The sequence below is a fragment of the Emydura macquarii genome, unplaced genomic scaffold (assembly GCF_026122565.2).
Source record: "Emydura macquarii macquarii isolate MOO-44397 ecotype Brisbane River unplaced genomic scaffold, CSIRO-AGI_Emac_v2 contig_1348, whole genome shotgun sequence".
In the NCBI taxonomy this organism is placed as follows: Eukaryota; Metazoa; Chordata; order Testudines; family Chelidae; genus Emydura; species Emydura macquarii.
Genome location: NW_027131485.1, coordinates 22766026 through 22783820, shown reverse-complemented (window position 1 = coordinate 22783820; position 17795 = coordinate 22766026). Strand labels below are relative to the sequence as shown.

At 50.4% G+C, this 17795-nt stretch overlaps 1 protein-coding gene across 4 annotated transcripts in view; it reads left to right on the top strand.

The window, feature by feature from the left end:
* Positions 1 to 17679, top strand: part of TELO2 (telomere maintenance 2) — a 35802-nt gene extending 18123 nt beyond the window's left edge. For 3 of the 4 annotated variants that reach the window (XM_067551426.1, XM_067551428.1, XM_067551427.1), the window contains 9 exons: positions 6293 to 6384; positions 7375 to 7491; positions 8225 to 8296; positions 8982 to 9152; positions 9874 to 9965; positions 11509 to 11608; positions 12117 to 12181; positions 13019 to 13134; positions 16448 to 17679. In XM_067551426.1, coding sequence (XP_067407527.1) covers positions 6293 to 6384; positions 7375 to 7491; positions 8225 to 8296; positions 8982 to 9152; positions 9874 to 9965; positions 11509 to 11608; positions 12117 to 12181; positions 13019 to 13134; positions 16448 to 16551 — 929 coding nt within the window. In that variant the 3' untranslated portion in view covers positions 16552 to 17679. Of the gene's footprint in view, positions 1 to 6292; positions 6385 to 7374; positions 7492 to 8224; positions 8297 to 8981; positions 9153 to 9873; positions 9966 to 11368; positions 11609 to 12116; positions 12182 to 13018; positions 13135 to 16447 lie in introns of those variants that run through there. The other variant, XM_067551429.1, reaches the window with a different exon arrangement.
* The last annotated feature ends 116 nt before the right edge of the window (positions 17680 to 17795 follow it).

Below are 17795 nucleotides of genomic sequence, written 5' to 3'. Positions count from 1 at the left end.
CAGTGGGAAATCATTTTGCAGTTGGAAAAGCTACGGTGGTGGCTGTTGTCATATAGAATCATAGAATATTAGAGTTGGAGGGGATCTCAGAGGTCATCTAGTCCAACCCCCTGCTCAAAGCAAGACTAACCTCAGCTATATCATCCAAGCCAGGGCTTTGTCAAGCCTCAGCTTAAAAACCTCTAAAGATGGAGATTCCACCACCTCCCTAGGTAACCCATTCCAGTGCTTCACCACCCTCCTAGTGAAAAACTTTTTCCTAATGTCCAACCTAAACCTCCCCAACTGCAACTTGAGACCATTGCTCCTTGTTCTGTCATCTGCCACCACCAAGAACAGCCTAGCCCCATCCTCCCTGGAACCCCCTTTCAGGTAGTTAAAGGCTGCTATCAAATCCCCCCTCATTCTTCTCTTTTGCGGACTAAACAAGCCTAGTTCCCTCAACCTCTCCTCATAAGTCTTGTGCTCCAGCCCCCTAATCATTTTTGTTGCCCTCCGCTGGACTCTCTCCAACTTGTCCACATCCTTGTTGTAGTGGGGGGCCCAAACCTGGACACAATACTCTAAATGTAGCTTTACCAATGCTGAATAGAGGGGAATAATCACTTCCCGTGACCTGCTGGCAATGCTCTTCCTAATGCAGCCCAATATGCTATTAGTCTTCTTGACAACCAGGGCACACTGCTGACTCATATCCAGCTTTTTATCCACTGTTACCCCCAGGTCCTTTTCTGCAGAACTGCTGCGTAGCTTGTTGGTCCTCAGTCTATAGCTGTGCATGGGATTCTTCCTTCCTAAGTGGAGGACTCTGCACTTTTCTTTGTTGAACCTCATTAGATTTCTTTTGACCCAATCCTCCAGTTTGTTTAGGTCCTTCTGTATCCTATCCCTACCTTGCAGGGTATCTACCACTCCCCCCAGCTTAGTGTCATCCGCAAACTTGCTGAGGGTGCAATCTACCCCCTCCTCCAGATCATTAATGAAGATGTTGAACAAAACCGGCCCCAGGACCGACCCCTGGGGCACTCCGATTGTGACCGGTTGCCAGCTAGACATGCAGCCAATATGAGTGCAGGGCCATTAATCATCGCCTGCTATGCAGATCTGAGACTGGGCAGTGTACAGGACATAGGGTTGGATTTCCTGTAGCGGGGTTCCTGAACTGTGGTGGAGCGATAGATGGCACGCACACACCCCGATTTTGGCACCAGATCACCTTGCATAGAATACATCAACAGAAAGGGCTTCATCAACATTACTGTTGGCTGGTCAGGGAAGGTACAAGACACATTCATCTTTAAGAACACAGGACTGTTTGGAAAGCTACAAGCAGGGACTTGCTTTCCTAACTAACAGATTCCCATTGGTGATGTTGAAATGCCAGTAGTGATCCTGGGGACTCAGCTTGCCACTTATTCCCCTGGCTCATGAAGCCGTATGCTGACCACCTCGACAGCAACAAGGGAAGAGTCCACTCATGGCCCAGCGGGTGCAGCATGAGAGTTGAATGTGCTTTCGGAAGATTGAAGAGGCGCTGGCAGTGTTTCTACTCACAAGATTGGATTCAGTGAGAAAAATATCCCAATGGTTCTAGCTGCCTGCTGGATCATGTAGTATCTGTGGAGCAAAAGGGAATAGTTGCCACTGGGTGGCAGTGGAGTGGCTGTCTGAGTTTGAACAGCCAGACACAAAGGCTATCAAAAGAGGTCAATGTGGTGCTTATAAGGGTCAGGGAAGCTTTGCAAGAGCACTTTAACTGCGAGGCACAGGAAGAGGTTGTGGTGCGCTGTGCTCTGCCTGGCCCTGCAGTGTGGGGGGATGTGCTTGGTGCACTAACAATGCTCCTATTGATTTTGTGGTGCTTGCTGTACATTTATGGTTATTACACTGTGGCACTGATCCTAGATGTTGTCACAGTGCATGATAACACCTTGGGTGCTTTTACTGTTGCTAGGCATTACGCAGCAGAGGTTGGGAACAGGTACAGATGAATTCTCTTCCTAACAAAGTTTTATTGAGGAATGAAGACATGTAAAAAAAAATTCTGTGCAAGTTAAAAGCAAATACATTAAAACCTTAATTTATGAAACCAAGCTTAAAGAAGGGGAAGGAACATTCCTGTCTATTTTAGCTACACATTCATCAACTATTGCTCTCTCAGGTCAGCATACGTGAAGCTGTGGTTATCTTTTATGTCCCCCAGTGTGGAGTGGCCCCTGAAGCCAATTGCAGTGTTGAGGGGTCATGTTGGGAGGTGCTATGATGGAGTTCTCCATGGACTGCAAAGGAAGATGAGCCTGTGCCTGTTACATTTGTGTTTTGCAGCCAGAGAAAGTCCATTATGTCCTGGTGCATTTAGCTCTTCTTTTCCTGCTGGGACTCCTGGGCCTTTCTCCTGTCTGCTCTTTCCTTGGAATCATAGAAGATTAGGGTTGCAAGTACCTGAGGAGATCATCTAGGTCAGCCCCCTGCTCAAAGCAGAGCCAACCATGACTAAATCATCCCAGCCACGGCTTTGTCAAGCCAGGCCTTAAAAACCTCTAAGGATGGAGATTCAATCACCTTCCTAGGTAACCCATTCTGGTGCTTCACCACCCTCTGCTTGATAGTGTCTGTCAACTAGATATCGAGCCATTGATCACTTCCTATTAAGCCCAACAATCCAGCCAGCTTTCTATCCATCTTATAGTCCATTCATCCAATCTATACCTCTTTAACTTGCTGGCAAGAATACTGTGGGGGACCGTATCAAGAGCTTTGCTAAAATCAAGGTGTATCACCTCCACACAGTCTACAGTATTCACCCTCCAGGTCCTGTGCTCCCCCGTCTGATCCAGCGCTGGCTTATAGGGTCTGAATGAACATGTGATACCGAGTCCTCTTCTTTCCCCTCCTTATCTGGCTTAGGCATTCCATGAGTGTGAAGGGGGAACCCCTCAAGGCTGCAACGGCAGCAGCTGCAGATTAAACACACACACTGGTACCATTGTCCGTATAGTCACAAGGGAAGATAAAAGTTAAGGCTCAGAACTCCTTCCCTGGCTCCTCTAAAGTGTTATACAAAACCTGTTGATTGACGCTTCTGCGTGGGAGTGCTTGTGCTTTGCACCACTCTCAGCACCAGCCCTGGGGAGTGTGGCCCGCCAGGGGAGAGGATAATGAGGAGGGAATTGCTTGGTTGCATGAAACGATGAGTAGAGGTGAGGTTAAGATGCTGTCATGGGTATTTTTAGTAAGAGTCAGGGACAGGTCACAGGCAGTAAACAAAAATTCACGGAAGCCGCAACCTGTCCCTGACTTTTACTAAAAATGTCCTGGGGGAGAGGGGAAAGAGAGCTGCCAGGGCTTGCAGCTGCAGCGGCTGGCCGTGGATCAGCTGTTGAGCTCCTGGGGATGGTCTCCAGTCAGCTGGGGGGCTGGCCACTGGTTAGTTGCTCGGTGGCCCTGGGGCTGCTCCAGCCCTGCCCCAGACGTCCTGGGGGTCCCGGAAAGTCACAGAATCCATGATATCTGTGACCAAATTGTATCCTTAAGTGTAGGGCAATACAGGCCCCATTTTTCACAGGCAGTGGTGATTTTAGCTGGTATCTCATTCCTGATGGTAACACAGGCACAGAGAGCACAGCTGCTCCTGGTGTCCTCAAGCCACCCGAGCTCATATGCTGCTAGCCTGTTTATTGCAATGGTGCCTGCTGAAGTTATCGCTGCCTGGCATGGGAAAGTGTCCAATGGTGGAAGAAGAGGTAAGACAGCCCTCGCTAAAACTTTCGGCAGAGGATTGCAGAGTACCTCCATGGAAGTTTCATTGAGATCTCTCGAGAGGATTCTAGGGACATCCCTGTGCACGTAAATAAACTGCTGCGCATGACCCCCTACCCCTGCCTAACTCTACAGGGGAATGGAAAGCAGATAAGAATTCTACCTCTCTGTTGTACTGCTACCTCTTCTAGTACAGGTCAATTAATGAAAAGCTGATAGCTGTTGTGACGCCCTGTACCGGGTTACGAGATATTTTGTACAGATTATGCCCTGGGAGGCATCATTTGAAAACTCATAATCTGATGAACATTTATGATCCTAGTAAAATTTGTGTGGCCCCTTTGTAAAGTTAGGAGACTGTGCTGGATAACAATGATTTTACCGTAACGTTACAAAGTTAGAAAAGCGGGCTCAAAGACAAGGACACATTTGCATGCCAGTAAGGTGCTAAAGAGCCATTCATTACCTGCTTAATTGGAGATTCACCAGCAGGGAAGTTGTAAGTAAGAAATTTACAATTTACCTGAAGGACAGTTGGCAGCTCACGTTTGCCATGGAACTGCCTGACCATAACCTAGCAAAGACATTTCCAGTACAAAGGGTCAGAGTATGAGAAGGGGGAAAAAATGCTTCTAGATACCTCTGCTTCCCCATCTCTACTCATGCCAGCAAGATCGGTTGAAAAACAAAGCGAAGGTGCATCATGGAACTGGGGGGAGTTGTTGTGGCCTGGAGGTTTTCCAGCCTGAACAAACTGTTGAAAGCTTTTGGGTGAGAAAAACCTTTTTGCTTTTAAACTTATTAGTCGTGGGAAAGTTTAGGAATTAGCGTGTGTGTTTATCTTTTCATTTTTTTGTTTTTTGTAACCAACTCTGACTTTTTATGCCTTATCACTAAAATCTCTCAAGTTAATAAACATGTACTACTGTTTTAGCTAAACCAGTGTGTGTGATTAAAGTGTTTGGGAATCTCTGTTCAGGTCAACAAGGCTGGGGCACATTCATTCATTCTCCTTTGTTGAAATGACTGACTGGTTTATGAGCTCGTACAGTTGGGTGGGTTACCGGGCAGTACAAGAGGCACGTTTCTGGGAGTCCAGGCTGGGCTGGAGGGATGTGTAGGTGTATGTATGTAATTCATGGATGGCAGGGCATAGCATTCATCTCTTCAGCTGGGAGTAGCTTTGTATGCTGGGGGCTGTGAGTGTGCAGGGGCTGGAGGGGTTGCTGTTCACTAGTAAAGCAGTGTCAAAGGCATCCCACACTGGAGAGCTACGGGGACACAGCACTTCTGGCTGTACCCAGGGGAATGTCACAGCTGGGCCCTGCTAAGTTGAGGGCACCATCACTGTAATGGGAAATAAATGTACACACCTGAGGTTCCTTCCCCTGCAGTGGGCTTGCCCGTGCTCGATTGCTGGGACTGACTGGACTGCAGTGGATTATCATACAGATCCTGGCTCTCAGCATAACTGCACCATGCCAGCTGCATGTCCCCATCCTCCTACTCCTCCTTCCATTCAGGGGCCTGTGACTCAGGCTCCTTGGAGGTATCCCCACTGGTGTCCAGGATGGCAGTGGCGTCTCCTCCAAGTTTGTCATGTAGCTGTTTGTAAAGGGGTCAGGTCTGTGGCTCAGTGCTGGATTGACCGTGGTCTCCCGGGCCTTCTGACATGGTTCCTCCACTTTCACACAGCTCTGGGGCTGATCCCCATCATACCCTTTCTCCTGCTTCCCTCGTACAATCTGCTTGTAGAGGTCCCTGTTTCCATGGCTGGTCCATAGCTGTGACTTCACAGCCTCTATTCCCCACAGGCCCAGGAGATCCAGTATCTCCTGTCTAGCTGGCATGGTCAGCTGAGTAGTTGCACTCAGCAGTGGAGAGCTGCAACATGTGCTTGCCGAGATGGACAGCCAGGAAAAGACATTAAAAAAATTTGCAGGGTAGTGGGACTTCCAGTCGTTGTGGCCTGTGAGCAGTGGAGTTCACAATTACGACTGGAGCAGTCAGTTTAGGGCATTCTGGGACAACTTATGGAGGTCTGTTAGAGTCGACATAGGTAACACAGGGTCTACATTCGCGCTGTGTCAAACTCAGTATGTTGACCATGGCTCAACGCCACTTGGAGAGGTGGTGTTGCTTTGTCATTGTAATGGACAGCTTACCTTGATGGAAGCAAATTTAAGTGTAGACACATGCACAACTTGGCTTACGCAAGACAGTTTATGTCAACCTAACTTTGTAGTGTAGACCAGGCCTAAGTAACCTAAGCTTAATTCCTAGTGTCTGACCTTTCTGCTGAGTAGATGCTTTCTTCCTGATGGAAGAGCACAGTTAGAGCAGGGGAAACTTGGGGATATAGGGATAATCTCTCTTTCCATCCATGTTCTTCCACCATGTGCTGAATTTTCACTTCTGGCCTTGGTTGCAATTTTCTCTTGAAGAGCAGGGAGAGGGGGGATGTTCTGGGATTCCTGCTAGTAGAGACAGCTGGTCAGCAGAGCTAACGTGGTTGTTTTTTGTTTACCTTTAGTCCTAACTGGATCTGAAGACATGGACAAGTGGGAAGCTACAATGAAGGTGTTGGAGAGTCTGGTTCGAAGGAATCCAGCTGCTACAAAAGAGGTAAGACCAGGTGGGCTAACTGTAACCAATCGGCATTAGTCAGAGGGTTGCCATCTTGGTCTCAGAAGGAGGCTAGGCGTAATGCAGTGCAAGACGGTGACATCAAAAGCACGACAGACTAGGCTGACTTGTGCTGGAGTTGGGACAGACCATGGTGATGGCACCAGCATGGCAGCTGGCTCTTGTCTCTTTTGAATTTCTTTTGCAGTGGGAATGGAGAGCAGGAGACAGGGAGAGCCTTCTGGGTAGCTTAGGGTTGAGGAGGGTGTTGGAAGCTGCACACTTTGTCCAGACTAAGCAGAGCTGGGGGAGCACCCGTGGAGCTGTTCTGAAGCCTGAGCAGTGCAGCAATGAAAATCAGAAGACGACAAAACATATCTACTTTATGCTTCCTTCAGACTCATTCTTTTCCATTCTTTTGGGCTCCTCCCCAAGGGATGTTTGGGGCAGACTGCTGAAGATGCAGAGCCTGGGGGGGCAGAGGGAAATTGGGACAAGGAATGCTGATTCAATGACTCTTCACCATGGGTCATCTACAGGGATTGAACTTGGGACTTTCAGTGCCAAAAGCATGGGCTCTACCAACTGAACAAGAGCTGTAACTGGGAGCGGTTGTAGGCTCTTATCTCTTGTCTGGGCAGGCTACTAGAGGGATCACTTACTGCCCACACACGCTGTAGGTTATACTGATGTATCTTCTCCATCCCTTGCCACTAAGGTCCTGCCAAAAGCCCCGTTTAAAAGGGACAGTGAATGGGACATTGGCCAAGAGGTCACTCACTGCTTTGAGCAATCCCATCTCAGTGGTACCTGTGCCCTCTGCTGCATCTAATCTTCAGGCCCTCCTTCTTCCTCTCCAGTCCTGCAGGTCTTAGTTGTACAACAGAGGCAGCCAACATGAAGAGTGTGTGTCTGTGTCTCCCTCTGTAAACCCCAGGGGAGAGAAGAGCCTGCAGCCCAACCGGTGATCTCTGCTTTTGTATTGTGCAGGTGAGCCTGGAGCTGGCTAAAGTACTGCTGCACCTGGAGGAAAAGACTTACATTGAGGGCTTTGTAGAGCTCTGTCAGAGAGCCCTTGTGGCTGTCACCATCACAGATCCAATACCGGTGAGTCCCTGTGCTCCTCCTTCCTCGTAATGGGCACAGGCCTAAGGGCTTGAGCAACTGCAGCTGGTGTCTCTTGTTAGCATGGCAGAAGCAGTTTCCGTGATGGCAAGCTGGGTGACCGGTTAGGGAGCAGGTCGAGCTTGTGCAGAGAGCTGTCCTGCCTCCTCACCAGCTGGGCCAGGAACTGGCATGAGTATCTGCATCCCAGGTGCTAGAGAGTTAGTGGCTGAAAGAGAAACTCTGGGCCAGAGGTTTAGACAATTGAAACGATTGTATAAAAAGTGTCCAGAGGCTACGGAGAAATGTAAGAGTGTCTCAGGGCAAATTAACTATGCGCTCTGGTTGCCTTGGCTAAGTCACACAGCTTCTCCGTGCCTCAGTTTCTGCATCTGTGAAAGGAAAGTTCTCTGCTTTTGAGCCATGCTGAGGTTTGATTAGTTCCTGATTGCAAAGTGCCTGGAGATCCCTGGGTGGATGGCTCTGTAGAATGGCAAAGTCATGATGGGAGCTGGTACTGGCTTGCTCTTGAGAGGGTGTGAGTGCAAGTCCCTGAATTTTCCCTCTTGGATGGGTCTTCTCTCCCATTTGTGGAGTTTCCTGGTTTGTTGCTAACAGGAGTTAGGATTTCTTCTCCCCAGAGCTCCAGCCCTTGGGGGGTAATCCTGGAGAGAGACAGTGGGAGGTTTCTTCCCCAGTTATTGGTTCATGCTCTTTATTCCCTGGCTTGGTGCAGGTGACGCAGTATCTGACCTCCCAGTTCTACTCCCTGAACTACAGTCTCCGTCAGCGCATGGACATTCTGGATGTAAGTGACTATCACTTCTTCCTTCCTCTTAGTTCTCTAAATCCTCCCCATCCTTTCGCCTTCCCATCCTTGGCTCCTCCTGCTGCACCAGACCCCTGTGTCGGGAGATGTGCCGGGGTAATCCCTTGACTCCTGATTAAAAAGGGACAACGCGGCGAAGCAGGAGCGGCCTGAGGGAAGCTATTACATTAACATCAGTTATTGCCCTCAAAGGGTTATGTGCAGTATGGTTGTGATGTGAACTGGGGAGGGAAGATGCAGCAGTGCAGAGGCAGGAGGCAGAACACGGGGGCGACCACTTCTCTAGGAGGAGTTGATGGTTTTTAGGAAGTCAACTAAAGTCTCCTGGTGCCATTTCAATCTACTGCCTGGTTAACTTCCTATAAGGCACCCTCGTGTCATGCCGCCACCCCACTGCGCTTCTTATACTGAGAGAAGGAGCCACTGTCTTCTTTCAAGGCTGGACAGCTGAGTTCCTCAATTGAGAACCCCCTGCAACATCTGAGAGGCAGCTGGTTGCCTCAGACTAGTGGGTCAATCCTTCCACCCTCACTCCTGTATTTTTGGTCCTGAGCTGTTTTGTACCCATCCCTCTCTCATTCCCACAAGCGCAGTGCAGATGATTGTTGCTCTGTCTCCTTGTGAGGGAGAAGGAATTACTGTTACCCTCTCTCCGTTCATCCAGGTACTAGCTTTGGCTGCTCAGGAACTCGCCCAGCCCCATGCCGCTGGGAAAAATAAGCCCCACAGCACCCAGAGTCCCTGCATCCAGAGCCTGCCTAGCAGTGACGGCTCCCAGGACTGGAAGAGGATTGTCAACGAGAGGATCAAAAGCAAGACGCGCCGGTTTGCGAAAGTGAGGGCAGGATGCTCAGGCGTGGAAATACAGTAATGCCTCCTACCCCAAAAGCAGAGAGAGCTGCAAGAATTGCCACAACCCTATCCAGGCAAGGGCTACCTGCCTGAGTAACTGGGACCAGTGCAATGTCATCGAAGGCTGGGGAACTTAGTTTTTAAAAAAGAATTCTACAGTCATCTGTGTCTCTGTAACTCTGCCTCCCAGCCCACATGGGTCTGCATCTTTAACCCACAGAGCTGCCCTCTGTCTGGCATGGAAAGAAGTTGTTGTTTAACCCCCAGAGCTCTGTTATGTCCATGCTGGGAGATCTGCTCTCTGTGCTTCTGAGCCTCACTTACCTTGTGGGTGTTGCTCTGCTTCCCATCCCTGTACTGCGGGACTGGGCCCATCTGTATAGAGCTCTTCGGAGACAGGGATGAGGCGGGATTGGAAATGGGGAAGTTTGAATCACACATGCAGTGTTGAACCAGTGTAGGCCCTGCTAGAAAAAGCCAAACAGAGGCAATGTCCAGAGTGCAGGAGAGCAGCAGTGGTAGGCTGGGGCACTGCAAGGAACAAAGGGTACTTGACTGATGATAAACACTGCTCCGGTGCTTTCTCCTCTCTGGAGCTGGGGGGGTCTGACAGCGGCTGAGGAGGGAGGTGGTGTTGCTCCTTCAGAGGCTCTTACTGCTGCTGGCTCTGTTTCCTCTCTCAACCTCTCTTCTCTTTTGGGCAGGGTCAGTCTCTACTGGAACCTGCGTGTGGCCCAAACAAATTCAGTTCTGTGGCTGGGCATTTCTTCTTCCCCCTGATTCAGAACTTCGACAGGTGAGAATGCCGGCTCCTGGCTCACCAAGGACCTGTGGCAACACGCGACTGCTCGGGTGAACCTTGAGTCATAAATGGACACCCAGACAGACTGGGTGCCTTCCCCAAGGGAGTTGGTGCCCGAGTCAAGAATAGAGCTCTGGAGCACTCGGTACCAGCCTGGCTCTAACTCCTAAGCGCCATCCCTTCCCCCAGGACCCCAGCACCGCAGTGAGTGGGGACAAGAGCCTGTGCTTTCAGACGTAACTAGAGATTGGGGGGCCCAAGTGAGACACCTCAAAGGGGCCTGGTTTTCAGAAAGTGCTGAGGACCTGCCCTCTGAAAACCAGGCCCCTCTAGTAGTCAGTCACTTTTTGTCAAGGTCCATAGTTCTTGGTCAATAGGCAAGGTCCAGACTCCAGAGAACAAAGAAGAAAGCCCTTCAGACTGTCTTTATAGAAAATGCAAAGAAGCACTAGACGGTGTTCAGCCCATCCCCAGCAGCGAGGAAGCTCTGGTGGTAGCACTGAACATAGCTAGCTGCCCTTCCCAGCTTGGTGTCGGCTGCATATGTTATAAGCATACTCTCCACTCCGTTATCAAGGTCAATAATGAGAGCCTCGTTAAAAAGGGGAACAAAGACAGGTACTGTGTTTGCCTTCTCCAGTCTCCTGGATAACACTGGGCTACTTTATGAATTAATATCTGTAAAGTACTTTGAGATCCCCTGATGAGTCCATGTTTAAATACACTGCACTGATTGAAACGACAGTCACAGAACCATGGACCACAGTGGGGGAATGCCCTAGCAGTATTTAGATGGCTCTGATGGGCAGGGCTGTTGAGCATGGAGAAGGATGCGTTGCTTTTGGAGGATGTGCAAGAGTAGTTCCTTAGAATGGTCACAAGGGGGCGCTGATGCACACTAACTGTCCAGCCACTTGGTTCAGTAAGAGAAGGACATTTATGACTGGAGTTTTGGTGCTGCAACATTCCTACCAGCTGTTACATCTCAGCCGTAAGGTTCTGCAGCCTATGGCCCTGGATACCCCTTTTGGCTATGGTGTTCTTCCTCCCCCTGGCTGGGTGCTTGGATTGATAATTGACCAAATCTAGGTAGCAGTTGGGTGCTAGTCGAGTAAGGATACTCTAGGGTAATTAAGGGCCTGGGCAAAGTCCGAGCCTGCCCTGAGGAAGGCTTGTTACAGACAGTGTTAATGCAGTCCCAACTCCGCTTGTTTACAAGACAATGAAACCTGGCCTTTGCATGTAATTCTTCCTAGTTCAGCCACACTTAACCATCAGGCCAAGTCCCCAGTGCCCATTGGCAGAGGATGAGCAGTGCTGTTTTCTGCTCGCTCTGGGGGAGGCAAACGGGAGCCCGTAGCTGTGGTTGAGAAGCTTTCTCTGTTTTATGTTGGTAGCCACCATCTCTGGGACTGAGATTGCCAGTGACCCGGCTGGGCACCATGTTCCCTGCTGACCGTCCTGCCACGCTCTGGCAATTCTGAAAGGCATTAAGAAAACTTGCCAACCCAAAGGAACTGTATCTCTTACACTGTAGGCCTCTGGTGACCTTTGACCTTTTGGGGGACGATCACCTCGTGCTGGGAAGGCTGGTCCACACTCTGGCTATCCTGATGTACTTCGCCGTCCACACTATGGTAAGGAAGTAGAGGCCGATAATGCAGCGCTTGCTGACTGCAGGGTGGTGAATCCCAGCTCTGGAGCCCCGAGATGGCCTCTGAAGTGGCCGTGTGCGCTGGAGAATGGAGCTGCTACCCTCACTTGGGGAATGACCCCAACGTGTAGGGGTGGATCTCGGACCAGCGAGGAGCTGGATGATGAGGGCTGGGAGCTAGGAACTCCTGCACTCAACTCTTGGCTTACACACTGACTCCCAGTGTGTACTTGGGCATGGCTCCTCATTTTCCCATCTGCAAAACGGGGTTCAAGGTGACCTTCCTGCTTCCCAGGAGGGGCTGTACAGCAGATAAAAACCCCAGTATCTGCTGACAGCTAGAAGAGGCATTGGGTTCCCCAGAGATCCAGCTGGATGATTCCCCACCCCCCCTTGCATGTGGTCCTGTCCGTGGACAAGTCAATATCCCTTTTGGGTCAGTGTGTGAAAAGCTGCCTATTCAATGTGTTCCCCTCAATATTGTCCTGCAGGTGGCTGCTGCCATGGGAAAGGCACTGCTGGAGTTCGTCTGGGCCCTGCGCTTCCACACAGACTCGTGAGTTTTGTGTTTCGGTGGCTATTTTGGTTATGAGAAGAGGATCAGCTCGAGAGCCAGGGACTTTTCACTCTCAGGCAGGAGAGCAGTGCCTGACGGGGGCGATGTGGATGATTTAACGCACCATTTTCTTTGCTCACCTCTGCCCACTTCCCTAGCCAGTTCTGTTTTAGAGCAAAGCCTGCAGTGCCCCGCACACCGGGAAGAGATTGATGTAGGCAGGAGATGAGGCTGTGATTGAGGCGCTCCTTGAACCCTTGTAGTATAGCTGCTGAGAGAGTTGGGCTAAGGTGGAGCTTCCATTGCAAACTCCTGGCTCCTGTTTCATCTTTTGGTCTGAAACTTCTTGCATGTCTTCTCCGCTCAGAGAGGCAGTCAGTGCTTGTAGGAAGCATGGCAGAAACCTTTTCCACCCATTTGTGAGTTATCCCTAGGCTGGCTTCACCATGTAAGACGTTTTCCAGATGCTGTTTTCTGCAGGGGCTCTGGGTAACTGAATGGTTTGGATTTTTAAACCTTCATCCCTGGAAGGATATTGAGCAGATCTCGAAGCCTTTCCCCAGCTTCCATAAAGCCCCCAGCCTTGTCTGGTACAGGGAGCAGAAGACTGGCCCCAGCTCTGGTGGGTTGCAGCAGAGCAGAGCAAGGAGACCAAGCCAGCCAGCTGCCCGATTCAGTCCCTGGTCACTAGGACACTAGGCGTCTGGGTGTGATGGCAGTAGCCATGTGTGATAGCAGCACGAAGGCATTGCAGTAGGACACTGTGTGGGGAAGAGTCACTAATGCGGGGTGTTAGGGGAGCTGCAGCCTCTCACAGGGTCTTTGCTTCTCCAACAGGTATGTGCGTCAGGGCCTCCTGGCCGCAGTCTCCGCTGCACTCCTCGCTGTCCCGGCTGAGCACCTGCTGGAGGACATGTCGGAAGAGTTCTTGGAGACCCAGTCCTGGCTGGCAGGTACTGGAGGTGGTGGTGTGACTGGCAGTAACAGCCGTGGTACCTGTGGGGAAGGAGGAGTGTTGAGGAGTTGTGCTGCTGGACAGAGCCTCATATGGAAGTGCATTTATCACTTGCGTTAAGACAGGGCCAAGTTCTCAATCCAGTACAGTGCCTGCGGCAAGGGAAGGGGTGCTGCGGAGGCAGCCAAAGGGCAAGCCTTGGGCCCCTAGCATTTGAACGCAGTCACCCTCATCCTCCATAGGGAAATCTGGCCCACGGAGACTACAGGTCCCAGCATGCTGTGCACTACCCCCTCATAGTGAGATGGAGCATTGCATGGGCCTGTAGGCTGGACCTTCATGTTTACATTACTTGTAGACCTTGAATTTCTGATAAGCAACCAATGTGCCGGCAGAGTTTGCCCAGCCCACATGCACTGGGTGCATGGAGGATGGAACACATCCCCAGACCAGTTTCCATGGTGCCAAAGGACGAGAGCAGGAGGGCATGGCCCTTTCTTCCAGTTTTCCTGGTGCTGATGGAATGAACATCTGGTCTACAAAGCCGAGTGAGTGACAGCCAGCTTGCAGTGCAGCAGCGTGACATGCAGCAGGGGCTGCGCTGTTCAGACTGGCAGTACGTATCTCACAGCCTGGCCTTAGAGGTGATCTGCTGGAAATGGCAGTGTGTGCCCTCAGCCCCTGGTTAGATTTGGAGGCACGTCCGTCTGCTAATCGGAACCTTCACTATTCTTCTGCCTTTACTTGGTTTCCTTCACCATCCTGACATTTAGAAAGCTGGCCTCCCCTGGGGCTGGGGAGGAAGTGACACCGACACAGCCGGTCTCTGATCCCTGCAGGCTCTATAGCTCTGTGCCCTTAAAGGGAAAGACCAGTCATGGGGGCCAGCAACGCCACCTTTCCCGTGCCATGCTGTGTTCTGAGGAATCTGCCTCCCTCTGCTGGAATGTCCCTGAGAGCCAGTGGAGTCTTTCCAGGAATGTTGTAAGTGTTGTAGAAATTCAGTCCCACAAGCGCTGCAGTCTGTTGGTCAGTCGGTCTGTGTCTGTAACTGGCTGAGGTGTGTAGCTGTGCGTGGTAGGGAGAGGACTGGGACAGCAGCACCTACTTTCGGTGTCTGCAGCTAGCCTTGTAGGTGCCTCCTCTGGCACTGGGAAGATACAGCGTGTCAGTGGTGGCGCTTGTACGGACACTGTGCACAGCCGAATTCAGATAGCCTGGTGATGAGTGCAGGGTCATTGCATCCCATCAAGCACCAGAAGCCTGCACTGCCCCTCAGGCCCCCAAGCCATGGTTTGTTTCAAGGACTTGACATTCTAATTCCATCACAGACAGAACCGGGCTGACACATGCAGGGGCGTGGGTGCCATAAGAAAGTCGGGTTGCCATCGGCTGCCACAGAATTCCCCTGCACTTGGAACAGGACATAGATGAGTGGATCTCTCCCGCTGCCAGGGGGCACCTGTTGGCAAATGCGGACTTGACAGCCATCCCTGAATGTGAGAGGCTGCCCTGGGTTGGAGAAGGCGCATCGTTCTTGCACTGGACACGTCTGATAAGCTACAGCTGAAGAGCATTTGGAGGAGAGTTCTAAGCTGCATTTAATTGTCACTTCCCTGGCTCTGCCTCTTCCCCTTTGGTAGCTTTTAGTGTAGGTTATGGTAAGGCCTGGCCTTTAAGTTCAGTTACTCCATCATCGTGAAAAGAAACTATCGGTTCTTTGGCTCAGCTACCGAGGCCCTTGGAGGAAATTCCCCTTCACCCTAGATGAGGCCTGGAGCCCTTTGCAGGAAGTGTCCTGACATGAGAAGGCACACTTCACTGAGCTGCAGGGTCATTACACTGCCGGGGTGGTGCAGGGAGAAAGGAAGGCCGGTTAGCTCAAGCACCATGCTGTGGTGTCATCTCCAATTGCATCTCTCAGGCTCTGGGCTAATAAACTGGGGCTGTAAAGGTTCATGTGGCTCTTCCCCTGTAGTGTGGAAACATCATGCCACAGCTCTCCCCGAGTTTATAAATAACTCGTGAGTCATGTGTTCAGGCTGACAGTGCTGGGCTCTGTGCACACTGCTTGTGCGTACAGGATATCCTCAGCCAGACTCTCTGCTCTTCCAGGCTCCCCCTGCTCTGACATCCTGAGTGCATCCTGATTTTTTTATTGTGAGCCCGTTAAGGGCCCCTGAAATAACACAGCGGTGTTATGCAAATGCCTTTACATACATGCTGCTCTGTGTGAAAGCACCATGATGGCTTGGCACTGTTTTACGCTTGTTTGCTTAGCACCAACCAGCAGGTGACTGACAGGCTAATACAGAGGGGCTATTCGATCTCCACTGCAGCCCTTTGTGCACATGGTTATGTGAACTGAGTGTGGCCGGGGATTGTGTGCAAACAGAGTATGTGCGCACAAGATTTAGAAACTGCCTTAAAACCTGATCCCTCTTTGTTCCCTGATGTCAGGTTCCCAAGCCCCCTGGTATTTCTGAACAGTCTTAGCCTTGCAGTTACTCTATTTATGGAGCCATTACTCACCCCCTAGAGTCTTGCTTTACGTTTGTAAGCAAGAATTTAGTGCTTGAGACTCCTCTTTTTAATTGAAGAGGAATCTGTCCCATGCACACTTGCTTGGCTCTTACAGCTGGTTTATCTAGTAAGATCAGCTGACACTCCTTACTGCCATTGTTATTAGCTAGGGCCATGAGAGTTCAAGCCTCCAGATTTGGTTCATCAATATTTCCAGGAACCAGCAGGATTGTGTTACTTTTCTATGTAAGTCTCCCTGCCATGGGCTTGTTTATTGACTTTGAGGAGTGGATTTTGCAGTGCAGATTCCATTGGAGGTAAGAGATTGATTGGCAGCAGCAGGGGTTAAGTGTCCCAAAAGTAGACGCTATATTCTGCCCCTGGATGAACTCTGTGACCTCAGCTTGTGCATGTCTGAGAGCTGCATTTGGCCCTTAGAACAGAGCAGAGGAGGCTGCTGTCTCTGATTTGCCCCAGTGGCCAGAAATGAAATGTTGCAGCACTGCATCACCTGCCTCGATACCAGTCATCTTGGAACTAGCAGTGTGCACAGGTGTGAGCATGTGACATGGGTTAAAACCCATGTTTGGTCTCAGACATCTCACTGGAGAGAAGTGAAGTGTCTGAGGGGCCTAGAGCTGGGCAGTGCAAGATGTGTTGAGCTCTGGCCCCTAAGGTTAGTTTCTTTCACTGTTGCTGTGTTCCAGCAGTTCAGGGAAGCGCTTTAAAGAGCATCAATCCCTATTTTCCTTCCACCCGCTACATAATAGCATCTTTCTCTTTTGCAGATGTAGCAGAGAAGGACCCAGATGGTGACTGCAGGAGCCTGGCCTGGCAGAATCTGCTGCTAATGGAGAACCTGATAAAGAAACTCAAAAGTGTCCCTTCCTAGGGGAGGGAGGGGAATGGAAAACACTCTTGCCAGCTGGGGGTTCATAGGCACTGCTGGGCTCTGTCACCACTCACCTGGCTGGAGAAGAGGGTGTAGAACTAAGAGCTGGGGCCCTGACTTGCCATCTGGATTTTGCAGTTGGGGCCAACTTAGTGAGCTATTCGCTATCCGGTACTAAGTGTACAGAGACAGGAAGATGGACTCATGCTGCCATTCTATGTGCACCTCCCCCTCTCCAGCAGGCTCTGCACCCGCTATTTATAGCCTTGGCCAATTTGAGTCTTCAGCTAAAAATACCATGAAGACCTCACAGCAGCTTCTCTTCAGGGAAACAGCAGGAGTGGCTCATGGGGTCAGCTGTGGGGTACCCTGTAGTGAAGGGCCTAGGGGGTCTCCAGCAATCAGCCTTTGGCAGACTAGGTGTCAGCCTCCTGGGAGGGATGAAGCGGTTGGTTGTAGGGGATGACTCTGGTCAAGAGTTACACAGTGTGAACAGCCCCTGGGGGCTCCTGTCTGCTGACATCGTTCATAACATTGGAGCAGAGATGCTGTCCCCCTGAACCCCAGGGTGGGGGCAGCTCTCTAGTTATGAGGGGACAAAGCAGGCCTTTTTCCTTCATGTGAATATGGGGGGGAAGCTCTGTGAGCAGACTGAGCTCTTCACATCAGATCGAGAGGGAGAGAGACTGAATATCCTGGGTTAATCTCTGCTTTGTAGTATGAGCCAGGCGCAGACCTGTCAACCAATAAGTAGAGGGCTTACCCCCTCCTTTAAGAACAAGTCCAGTAAGTGTGTGACTGAATATTTCCCCACTTAAAAGTAAGCAAAGGTTTTGAACTTTATCCATTTAAATCCAGAGTTTGGTTTAGGAAACAGGTTTTATATCAAGAAAACCATGCAGGGTAAGTTATTCAAACTCCAGCCTCTGCAAGGCTAGGGGACTGGAGGAGGTGGAATTTCTGTTTCTGTAATTGCTAGCTCTACCCCAGGTGATACTTTGCTAAATTAAATGCAAGAGCTAGAGCGACTAGTCAACAAGGCTCGGAGTGACCCAGCCGCTAGAGTGATAATCTTTCAGAAAATGGTATTTAAAATAAAGCCTTGCTGCCTGAGATTTGACTCTCATGGACCAGTTTACAATGTTGTCTTTGTACCCTAAGAGTTGGTCCTTTAACAGACCCGAACTATCTATAATCTGAGCCTTGTCAAGACACACCTCACAATGACATGTCTATGCATACAG